The sequence below is a fragment of the Theobroma cacao genome, chromosome 4, assembly GCF_000208745.1.
Source record: "Theobroma cacao cultivar B97-61/B2 chromosome 4, Criollo_cocoa_genome_V2, whole genome shotgun sequence".
Lineage (NCBI taxonomy): Eukaryota > Viridiplantae > Streptophyta > Magnoliopsida > Malvales > Malvaceae > Theobroma > Theobroma cacao.
This window is the reverse complement of record NC_030853.1, coordinates 29,112,572-29,125,253: the sequence shown is the minus strand read 5'-3', so window position 1 is coordinate 29,125,253 and position 12,682 is coordinate 29,112,572. Positions and strand designations below refer to the sequence as shown.

Below are 12,682 nucleotides of genomic sequence, written 5' to 3'. Positions count from 1 at the left end.
AGGGATATGATTATCAATAATCTTAATTAGATTTTTTTATTTTATTTTTTAGCATTGTTATCTGTAAATGGGAAGGGCCAGGACACATGGATTTCAGATTATCAATTTACGGCAAATATAACTAAATCTAGCTTATGTATTAAAATTGGGATCATGATAAAACAAAGCAATTATTTTTTATTAGGAACAAAATAATTAATTTTGCTCTATCTCGAGATGGTTTTCTTTTTATTGGACCAAGTTAATAATCTGGTTATGTCAATATAATTTTACATCAAAAACCTATGTTTCAAAGTTAAAAAACATTTTTCACCAAAGTTTTATCTGCAAAAGGAATTAGTATACTACTTTGGAAAGGTAAGAAAAATCATATAGAAGATTCCATTTTTGCTGGAAAAGGATTAATTGGTTACACCCACAAATACAATTGTTTTATTCAGAATTTAAATCATTCGTTTGAAATCTAAATACACTTATTTCTAGTAACTTTTTTTTATACCTGGAAAGCTTAAATAGATGCATATGCATTTAGATTTTTAACCTTTCTCCAGTTTTGATAAAAAAAAAATTCACTTTTTTAATAAAAAATCAGATAATTTATGATTATTGATGATATTAAATGTCAAGGAAAAAGGGAAAGAATAAAAAAGATAAATTAAGGATTATGGTTACATCCAATTCGTATAAGGCAATCAAATAGTGTCTTTGGGGATATCTGGTCATGCTGGATAGCAATTTAATAATCAATGCTTGATGGCATTAGTAATTTCCACGGTGGAAACTACATATTTAATTTTTTATAATTATAAACCTCAAAGAGAGGAATTATTCTGAGGCACCACTTTTGTTGCAGCCTTTTCCCTCCGTGGAGTTTGGATTGAATCCTTGATTATTTAACTCTACCCTTTATTGCACTTATTCTTCACGTAAATCATTTAGTCCGCACTCCCTGTAGAAGTACAAAAGAATGATACCATTTTAAAATTAATGCCATACAATCTGTCTCATCATCCTTTCACTTTATTGGGACTTAGAATTGCACAACTGTTCAACAATTGGCTGCTTGATCGACGTTTTTAGCTGAAAAGTTTGGTTTCTAGCCAGATCGAAACCTTCGTTTCCTCCAATATAGCCGTTATCAGAAAGATATTGACAGCAACTGACACATATTCCTCCATTCAAACGCCTTTTTGCTTGTACTACTGTTTAATTACTTGTAGAACAATGGATTAGTTTTCACAAACTACACTTGTCACTCTTGAGCCTGCCGGATTAATATTGGTGAAACTAGACAATTCTTGATGCTCATAATTCCTGTATTAACTTATTGTATATCTTTTTTTGTTCTTATTTCGATTCATGACAACATTCATTTCATCTTTTAGGAAAAATTGTGATATATATGAGTATTTAATTCCAAATACTACTTTGTCAAAAGCTAAATCTGATTTGTTGCATGTGCCATATATAATCGTGGTGCGTTGTAGCTTAAGCAACTAGTGAGATAATCATCCATAGTTGCAGTTCCCATTCCACTAATAGAACAGTAAGCATAACGGAAAGAACAATATCTTTTGCCCAAAATTTTAGTGGACTCTTACCTGAGAGTATAGATCAGGGGGAGGGCTAAAAGTATAAAGGTGATGTAGAATAATGGAGACCAAATATTTGGGACCAACATCCAAAATTTGGCTTGTTAGCCTTTGGCTGGTTTTGTATTGTCATCTTAAGAATCTTTCTGCCTTTCGATCTCACCTTCTTATAGTTTGTCAACCATGAATGCGAGCTTGGCGCTGCTTTTTGAACAAGTTTTGGCCTTCACTTTCATATTACATAAAAGCAACTTTGTACCAACAAGAAGATGTCAAGCTGACAAACAATCAGAATTGTTTGCATCATCTGGCAATTGAATTTTCCAACTCTGCTATATCTGGTTTCACTGTCTTGAATCATTGTCAAGCAATATTTTGCCTTTTGTCTCTTGCTCCAGCTCTGGGGGCCTAGCATTCGTGGTGAAAGCCTTCTACTGTTTCGTCAACTTGGTTTGGAAGTGAAATCAATGGACCGCATCCTCTGATATAAGCATGGAAGACAAGGACGCAAGGGACAGTGAGTTGGTCATATCATCTTACCAAAGACATGGTGACCATAAAAATTGGGAATAAGTTAAAGTGGATAACTTCAGACTCTAGCCTATCCAGTCGTCAGTCAACTCTGAGCTGCTCATACTCCTCACGCCATAGATAAAATAAAACCCATTTTAGATTGCCATACCTAAATTAACTTACTGGAGGCTTTGAATGCTTGAAAGCATGTAGATTCCTGCAGGCTCGATGATGGAAATTAAGAAGAACCGAAAGATTGCCTAACAAGAACTGGAACGAACTAGCTTTTGCCGTACACAGGATTGTGTGCTTTTGTTCATAGAGATTACAAAAATTATTCCTATTCTTTTCCTTTATGCTACGCTAGGGAAAATGTTCTGTAATTCTGAACTGCTACAGGAACTTCTTTACAAAATCAAACACTCCAATCCAACCCAAATAGTTGACTTTTATTAAAACTATAGTCTATACTTTTCTTTTGTACACGACACTGCAATATATTTTAATAAACATGTTTTTCCTTGTGAAGGGATATTTAATTTAGGGATAAAAAAAATTCCTCATTAATTTATAATTAATGCTTATTAAACATGACAACAACCATTATAATTTCCTTCAGGCTTCAAACAAGCAGCTATTATTATCAACATTAATGTATTTCGTTTTGCTATGGATTAGCTGACTGTAATACTCCTCACAAAGTATATATTATAAAAATATTTAAATTTATTAAATTATAGTTTTATAAAAATAAATAAGTAAATGTTGTTTTAATATTTTATTTATTTACAGTGATAATCCTGGATGCCTTAATAATTAAAAAAATAGAAAAAAGGTCTTTAAGTAAATAAAAAAGTTTAATTAATGTCAGTTTTATTTATCACGTTTAAATTAGTGGGGTAAATGTCAGTTTATTTTACCAGATAGTAACTCACTAAATTACGTTTAAAAAAAATAATATAGTTGGGTTAGTTTATAAGTTTTAAAAGAAAAGGCAGAAAACTCATACTAATTTATCTCAAAAGATAAGTAGTCAGTCAGAAGGAAGAAGAAAGATAGAGAAAAGGAAAATGTATTTAAGGGATTGCTTATTAAGGTATGTTTAGGGTTGTAATTTTCATAATTTGGATACAAAAGTCCTAAGTTAATTGTATTTTCTTAACTTTTATTTAAACTCGATATTCTTCTGATGACTTTCCAGTGGCATGGTGGGTACCAATGGAAAGATATTGAAAAGATATTTTCAATGGTTTTTGTAACATCTCGTTTGGCTTTGTGGTTAAGAAAATACGAATTTTCGAAGTTAATTGGAGACTTGATTTTTAATAGTTTTGATAAACCAAATTTGGGTCACCGAAACTTCATATTCTAGTAACATTTTAGGTCGTCTCTTTGAAGGCTTTTGTAGTATGAAATGAGGTGTTTAATTTGATATTAATGGCTCGATTAGGGGCTTCTTGTGTTAAGAGAATTAAAGCCTCAAAATAGTTTATTGATACTGAAAACTTAAAAATTTAGATATTTTTGTGATGATTTCTAAAATTTTGGCTTTCAAAACTTGGGAATTTTGTATTCTTTTTAATTGAAACAAATTTTGGTGATGCAATATGATATGAATACTTCAAATTGGTGTTGATTTTACCACTGGAAACAATTTGGGTTAGGAGTTACAATGGCTCAAAATAGGCCAAATGGCTATCTAGATTCTGAAAAATTTCAGAAAATAATTTTTTTTAATTTAATTATTAATTAATGTTTAATAAATTCTGTTGTAGATTGGATATGTGTTTTTTACTGTATTTTTATATCTAAAAGAATATATCTTTATATTTTATAAATTTATTTATTAAATTAGTAGATTTTATTAAAATATCAAAAATTAATGAAAAATTATAAATATGATTTTTATGAATGAAATTATGTTTCTATCGGAAATTAAAATCCTTACTGATTGTATGATTTAAGTTTAAATTCTCAACTTTATTTAAAATTTTATTAATTAAAAAATATATATAATAATAAAATATTATCTTATTAATCGAAAATGTTTTTAAATTGTAATAAAAATCGCTACACACCCTAAGTGTTTAGGATGGCCAACGATAGTCATCTTGTAGCATTTGTTTGCAAATTTAGTTATGATTTTGTATGTATTTTCTTGTTATATTAGGCTACTAAGAGGATTTTTTAATTTGTTGCTTGAAAGTAAAATTGACAAAATCAAATAAGTGACTGATATCTTTTTAGTGTTTTAACACACTAAAAATTAGCCTCAATATGAATTTGTACATGATATTTGATATTTTATTCTATGATTCATTAAAATCAGGTTGAGCATGCAAAATGTATATGTATATGAGTTTTATATGTTGAATTTAGAATTTAGCTTACGCAAAGCATGATTTCTGATTTTGAAATTTGTATGACTTTGTATAATGTATGTATATATGTTTCGTGAATATAAATATATATATTTAATCTGAAACGAATATGCTTTTGATGTGTATGAGATATGTTTGAGAAAGTTAATATACTATTTTATGAAATTTGGATAATCTAAAAAAATATGTTTCTGTTTTATCTCATAGTATGGCTATACTCTGACCTTGCCAATGAGGGTTAAATATTGGCCATGTAGACATGTAGTCTATGATTAAAAATCGATTTCTTAATTGCACCACCAGTTATAGAATAGTGATATTATGATATTTGTTCAGTGTAGCTAATGGTTGCTTTTGATATATTTCTGACCCGTGCCATCGGAGTTAATTGTGAATTTATTTTTAACTTATGCCACAGGAGTTAAGTGTAGTCGTAGCATTTTACAAAAGACCATTAAAATTTAAAATATTTATGAAATATGTTTGTTATGTTATCTGAAAGTATAAATTTTGAAGTATATGATTTTAAATAAGATTACTTAATATTTTATTTTGATATTTATATTAATGACACTTTGGCCTAAATGTATTAAGTATGCTTAATCCGGCTGAAAGGATGTTAGTTATTTGCAAAGTAGTTAGATTCACTCATTCCTTCAAATTATTTTAAGTTGTGATTTGATCAACCATACGAGAATTTCAGAGAGTAATGTTTAATTTAGTAGTATTTAAATTGTTTAAGATTTATTTAAATATTATGAACATCGAATTATCTTAAATTATTATTCAAACTTTTATTTTGACACGTTAATTTTATGGTTTTAGAGACTTAATTTTAAATATTATCGAATTATAATCTTTTAAATTTCTACAGATAAATTTAGTTTTATGAATTATTACATCTTTTAAATATTTTAATTTTTTTAATTAATATTAAATAAAATATATATTGAAGCTTTTTATATCTGTTAAGACTATATATTACATATATATGACGTTTGTCGTACCTCAAGATTGGAGTGTGACATTGATAGGACTTCAAAGTCAATATACATACAACAACTTGTGACGTGAAGTTACACCAACCTCAAACTGGTCCCAAGAGCAAAATTGATCAGAGAACGGAAACCCATTCCGACAAAGGAATAGTTTATTCATTTTGGAAGTAGTATGACTACTGTTTTGGTCCCATCACCCCTGGCAGCAAAGTCAAAAGTTATGGCGTGTTTTTTCTTGTTTTTGTTTTTTTAAAAAATAGTATGATGAAAGTCACGACCTAAATTCAAAAAAATAAAATCCTTAACAAAGCGTTATAATAAGTTGGAAAAGGGGTTGGATGTGCAAAAAGAGGGAGCAATTAATTAAAGGCTGAGAATCTTTTTTTAAATATTGTTTTGGGTTAAAAAAAAAGCAGAGTTGGTAGTTTTATTATCATATAAGCTTTTTCCACTTTTTATTATCATATAACCCTCTGCTCATACGCCTTGCTAATATTAAAAAAGAAAATAAAGACCAATTGGAAGAAAAGGGGAAACCATGGCTGAAGCATTGTAGAGAAGCTACGAGGTTTGTGATGAATATTCTATAAGAAAAACAAATTAAAGATATGATTATTATTATTATGCTGATGTTAAATATTTTAAAAAACAATTTTTTGTGATGATGATTTTTAACAAGGAAAAAGACAGATTAAATGCTCCCATACTCTTAATGATAATAAATATATATTTATAATTTAAAGTTTAAAATAAAAATTATAATTTTATTATAATATAAGAAATGAGAAGAATGTGAAAAGGAAAAGCAGAGAAGTGGACATCAATTACTTTCTCTTCTTTTTCCTTCTTTCTATTTCCTTCAGCTAAGAAAATAGGAGAAGTATACATCAATTACTTCCTCAAGGGAGGAAAACTGAATCCACCAATCATTCATCCGCTAAAATATCAAAGGAGGAAAAAAAAACACGTTTAATCCAAAGAAAACTACATAAGGAAAATAAAAATAGTTTCGAAAAAAGATAAAAAAAAAAACAGTGTAATATCAGAGAAATCTACGAAATCTCCTAACGAACAAAACCATTTGGAGCATGTGGGTGGATTGTACCCACGACTGTATCTATATTTATTTATTTATTTATTTTTTGAAATACCATAAGAAATATTAAGATTAACAAATCAAAGATAAAAATATCTCCTCTGCTTCCGTACTTGCATAATTTATTTTTCAAGTGACGAAAAGTCTTCGATGTGGTGGGTGTGACTCATCCCTTATTTCTCTCTTCAATTTTGAAATGGTAAGAAAAAAAATATAAATAAAAATCAATGCATAAAGATTTTTCATCTAGACCATTCCTGCTTGTTGCTTCAAGCCCATTCGCTGAGGCTTAGAGCCCATGGTGTTGTTGGTCATATGGAACGCGTTCCATGCTTTAATCTCAAAAGATGTTTTCACTGCAGCACCCTACTCCATTGAAAAACTTACTTGTTTTCTTGTTGATGTTAGGTAATATAAGACTGGTTTTAATTGTGAATGAAAGGTTCCTAACAAGTTGCATTGAAATAGTCTCTTCAACAGTAATATGACATGGGAGGTAGTGTTTATTCTAGCAGGCAGGCTTCTTTCTGTTTTTTTGTCATGTTTATCTTCGGTTCTAACATGACAATAACTAGCTGGCTAATCTCTGTTCCTATGGCAAATCAAGAGCTAGCAAATGCTTCCAATGCCAGGGTTGACATCTTTTCCATTTGCTCTCTTGGTTGCCTTCGGAAGAAGCTCGCTCCCATAGCGATCAAGGTGTAGGCACCGGGCCACAGAGGCCAAAAACTAGTAGCCTTCCGAACAACAATGGACAGACTCTAGGAGACATATGTAAGAGAACATTGATGTAAGTTAAACTATTAAAATATAAAAACAGTAAGGTTAACTAAGTTTGATACTATAAACGTAGTTGTTTACATATAAACAGACATTATGACATAAATGTACGAACTCATTTGACTGCACTAAAACAAGTTAGAACAAGAGAATGCATTGTTGTGGATTTGAGACCACTGATTTGGATTTTAAAATCCAAATTCCTTTTTTGGATAGGCTCTAGAGTACAAACATATTTCGATTTCAATTGATGGGCTTCTTCTTCAAGATTGTGTTCATCAAATAGGGTTGGATCACACAATTTTTCTTCTTCAAACGCTAAACTAAACTATTAACGAAATCTCCAATCAACAACTTTAAAGATATTAAAAATGGTATTCCAGAGATGTTTACATTCAATAGTGTATATAAGAATCTTATATTATTATGCAGGAAGTGCAAACAGCATCCAAAGCTCCAATATATAAGACACATAAATACACTCCCTAATGTGACTTCGAAGATTCATAGTAATTAATAAAACATTACAAAGCTTAATTAAACTGGTACACTTTGGACACCATTACTATCCTGCTGCCCAGGTTGTGTTTCTGTCCCATTTTCTTGCTCAGCTTCCCCAGATATTTCTTCCAGTGACTTCCCTTTTGATTCGGGTACCAAAAATGTGAACAACATCCCCAGCAAGTTAATGAAGCCCAGAATTATAAGTGATTTCTTCACTCCAATACTGTCTGCAGCATACAAAAAGCCAAATGCACCCACCATTGCCCCTGCCTTACCTGATGCAGCTGATATTCCATGGCATGTTGATCTTAACCTTGCAGGGAAAATTTCAGCGGGGACTACAAATGTAGTGGCATTTGGACCGAAATTTGCAAAGAAGAAGGTTAAGGAGTACATAATAACGAACCCAATTCTGTTGTCTGGTAGAGTCCAGTGATGGTATGGAATTGCCAAGGCAAACATGAACACAGTCATGAAGAAGAAGCCCATCAATTGAATTTTGAATCTCCCCATCTTATCAATCAATGCCACAGTGAACCAATATCCAGGAACAGTGCTGCATAGCGCAATGAGAGTTTGCGCTCTTGCAATTTTATGAACTTCTTCAAGAGCGTTCATGGTTTTTGCCTTTGGAATCCAACCAATGGCACTAAAGATGTCCTTTTGAAACAGGTTCTGACTGTAGAAGGCAATGTCCAACAAAAACCAAGTACTTGTGGTACCAAGCAAGTGAAGCCCATGTCGAAGAAGAAATTCTCTGGTGAACAAACCAAAATCACTCCCTTTTTTTGGTTCTAGCTTCTCCTGTTCTGCTTCCAAGTCAACCTGAAGAACTTTTGACATATCTGCTGCAGCCTGTTTTGCATTCTTGGCGACTAAGGCAGTGTAACGAGCAGTTTCAGGCATCTTCATGCGCCAGTAATAAGTAAGTAAAGCTGGGAGCGCCCCAAACATCAAAATGATCCTCCAAACGTAATCAGCTTCTGGCACGGTTGACCCATTTGCATCCATCTCATAAGTTGGAGCAGGGTATTTAGCCTTAAAAGCTGCAGAAACTATAATAGCAACCATCCCTCCAGCCAAAATCCCAAAACCTTGCATGGCAAAAACAGCAGCAATAAAAGCACCACGAGTTTTTTTGTTAGCGTATTCGGACATGATGGTAGCAGAAAGAGGATAGTCACCACCAATACCAAAACCAAGCCAGAAGCGAAAGAAGCAAAGGGTAGCCATAACAGCTTTTGGGTCATGGCCTAAGGAAAGCCCAGAGGCAACCGAACAGATAACCATGAGAATAAGGGTCATGCCATACACACGTTTTCGTCCCATCTTGTCACCTAGCCAGCCAAAAAAGAGCTGGCCTGTAAGGGTACCGCAGAACGCTACACCATTAACAGCAGCCTTTACATTAGAAGGAAGATCACCAGGGTTAGCAGCACCTTCCTTGTGGTAATATATGCGACCAAGCAATTTAGTCACCAAGGAAATGCAAAAGAGATCATATGCATCAGTGAAGAATCCCATGCCAGCAATGATAATTGCTGTGAAATGATACCATTGTGTTTTGGCTACGTCAAGTGCATTAAGAACTTGCAGTTTGTCGTTTGCCATGACGATTCCTCCTGATCAGAAGTCTTTGCTATGCTATCTGTTTGTTTTCCACTGAAAGCATTGCAACAACCGAATTAAATATCAATTTATGCACTGATATATTTACAAAAAGTAAAAATAAAACATATGATCAATGGTGGTGGTGCCAATTATTGTATATCTGATGAAAGCTGAAGTCAGTACTATTAGTCATGTGAACTGTGTGAAGGTGCAAGGAAACAAAAAAAAGACAGAAAGGCAAGGCAGTCCTTTTCCAAAATCGTGAGGATGTATGGAGTTTCAAGAGGCTAAGGTTGATAGAAGATGACAAATGAAATAAATGTGATGACAAAATGACCGAGACTATAATACAAAGTCTTAGGTCAATAAAGTGTAACTAAGATACTACAAAAGGGTTTAACAAAAAAGCATATTTCCATTAAATAAAGCTTGTAACTACAATTTAGGATATTCGACAAGAAAAACTAAACTAAAAATTTTGGATTGACAGAAAGATTCTTTCGTGCTTTCTTCTCCTTCCTAGCAATCATCAAAAAGTGAAAAGATTTGCACTCGAAAGTTTTGCAATCTGGTTCAAACTTAATAATTGATGTACCAAGAAAAAACTTATACTAATAAAGGACTCAGGTTGAACTGCCCCCCGCCCCTACCAGGAACACCATGATGGAAAACAAAATTGAATGTCTTCACGTGGAGATTGCTAAAACCTCAAATAGAGAGAGAATCATAACGAAGAATGAAAAAGATTTAGCACCAGAAAGAATAAAAACCTGCAGGGTAAAAGAGGAGAGAGAGAGAGAGAGGAGAATCCTAGTAGAAGAGCAATAATTAAAAGAAAACGGAAAAGTCTCAAATCTTAGGACTCTGGATTTCGTTTGCGTATCTCGAAACTCTATGCAACACACAGCCTTACATAAGGAAGTAAAGATTTTGACCCCAAAGGAGATAAAGAAAACAAAAACTCCATGATCAAATAGCATCTACGATTCAATCAAAACTCATTACCACATATCAAATCCATGACTTTAGAGCAAGAGAAAGCTTACGTTGAATGTGCAAACCAATGAAGGGAGAGAAACTGCTGAGGAAATTTAGACAAGAACAAGAAGAAGTCCGGTAATATATGTGTATAAAAAAAGAGCTTCCAATGGTTTAATAAGCTAATGCAAGAAAGAAAGAAAAAAGAGAGAGAGAAGAAGAAGAAGAGTTGGGTCGTGATGGATAGAAGGGAAGGATGAGAGGGGAGTTGGTTCCGTATTTAACTGCTATGGACGCTCTCTTTTTTCTTTTTCCCATTTACCCTCATGGAGATTTTAGAGTTGAAGAAAAGAAATGATTACATGAGAATCTTGGTTTTCCAAAGTGGCATATTCTCTACAATTGCTCCTTATTTTTCTACTTTGGTTAATCTTTCCGGGACTGGATTTGGTAAGTCCTAACTATATTTTCCATATTTGAGATTTCCAATCTGATCTGGGTTTTGGGTTTGCTTAATCAGATTTGTCTTTAAGGGATACGATTATCAATAATCTTAATTAGATTTTTTTATTTTATTTTTTAGCATTGTTATCTGTAAATGGGAAGGGCCGGGACACATGGATTTCAGATTTTCAATTTACGGCAAATATAACTAAATCTAGCTTATGTATTAAAATTGGGATCATGATAAAACAAAGCAATTATTTTTTATTAGGAACAAAATAATTAATTTTGCTCTATCTCGAGATGACCAAGTTAATAATCTGGTTATGTCAATATAATTTTACATCAAAAACCTATGTTTCAAAGTTAAAAAACATTATACACCAAAGTTTTATCTATAAAAGGAATTAGTATACTACTTTGGAAAGGAAAGAAAAATCATATAGAAGATTCCATTTTTGCTGGAAAAGGATTAATTGGTTACACCTACAAATACACTTATTTTTAGGAGTGAGCAAATAGGTGGATTAGATAGTTTGGTCTACCATACTTAAGGATCAAATGAACCAATTATTTTTAAAAAACCAACTAAAACTGATCAAATATAATAAAAAATCAAAACCGATCAAATATAAAATTGGTTAGGTTGGTTCGGTTTTGAACCAATAGATCAAAATTTTATCACTTTTTTTACAAATTATAATATTAAAACTTATGAACTTCATTTATGATTATGTATATATGAAATTAATTAATGATATAACTTATATGTTTTAATATTTTATATCAAAATTTGTATAAATAAAAACTAATTATAAANTTATAATATTTTATATCAAAATTTGTATAAATAATAACTAATTATAAACAGTATGCTATAAAATCTAAGGTGATAACTAATAAAGTTATTAAATATAATCATATAAGAAAAGTTTATTATAAATTATAATAATGCTTATGTATATGTATATATAATATATTTATACAATTATATGTATATATTCATACCATTTTACATTATGAAACATTACTAAGGTGTAATAATTATAACATATTAATATGTAGGATATTTACTATCAAATATTATAATATTAACATATAACTTATATCATTTAAAATATATAACTTGTAATTTCATATTAATATAGATTTATAAATAAATATATATATATATATAACTAATATTAAATTACTATGATTATGATTTGTATATGTACCTACAATACCCTAATATATTTTAAATATATTATTAATTAAGTTTACAATCAGTTCTTCTTAATATATAAAAAAAATTATATATATGACTATATATATAAATATATAAAAAATTAGTTGGTTTTTTGGATGGATTGGTCCAAAAATTTTAAAACCGAGAACTGATCAAAAAACCAATTGGACCAAATATTTTAGATCAATTAATCCAATTGATCAATTAAACCGAACCATTTTATCAAAATCGCATTTGATTCGAGTGGATAATTGGTCTGGATTAGTTTTGCTCAGCCCTACTTGTTTTATTCAGAATTTAAATCATTCATTTGAAATCTAAATACACTTATTTCTAATAACTTTTTTAATACCTCAAAAGCTTAAATAGATGCATATGCATATAGATGTTTAACCTTTTTCCAGTTTTGATAAAAAAAATTTCATTTTTTTAATAAAAAAATCAGATAATTTATGATTATTGATGATATTAAATGTCAAGGAAAAAGTGAAAGAATAAAAAAGATAAATTAAGGATTATGGTTACATCCAATTTGTACAAGGCAATCAAATAGTGGC

At 30.9% G+C, this 12,682-nt stretch overlaps 1 protein-coding gene across 1 annotated transcript; it reads right to left on the bottom strand.

Moving 5' to 3' along the window:
* Positions 7,724 to 10,750, bottom strand: LOC18603212 (probable inorganic phosphate transporter 1-7). The gene is made up of 2 exons (XM_007035044.2): positions 10,522 to 10,750; positions 7,724 to 9,526 (listed from the first exon to the last, which is right to left on the bottom strand). Exon 2 carries the CDS (start codon positions 9,473 to 9,475, stop codon positions 7,898 to 7,900), a length of 1,578 nt encoding a protein of 525 aa, XP_007035106.2. The 5' UTR covers positions 9,476 to 9,526; positions 10,522 to 10,750; the 3' UTR covers positions 7,724 to 7,897.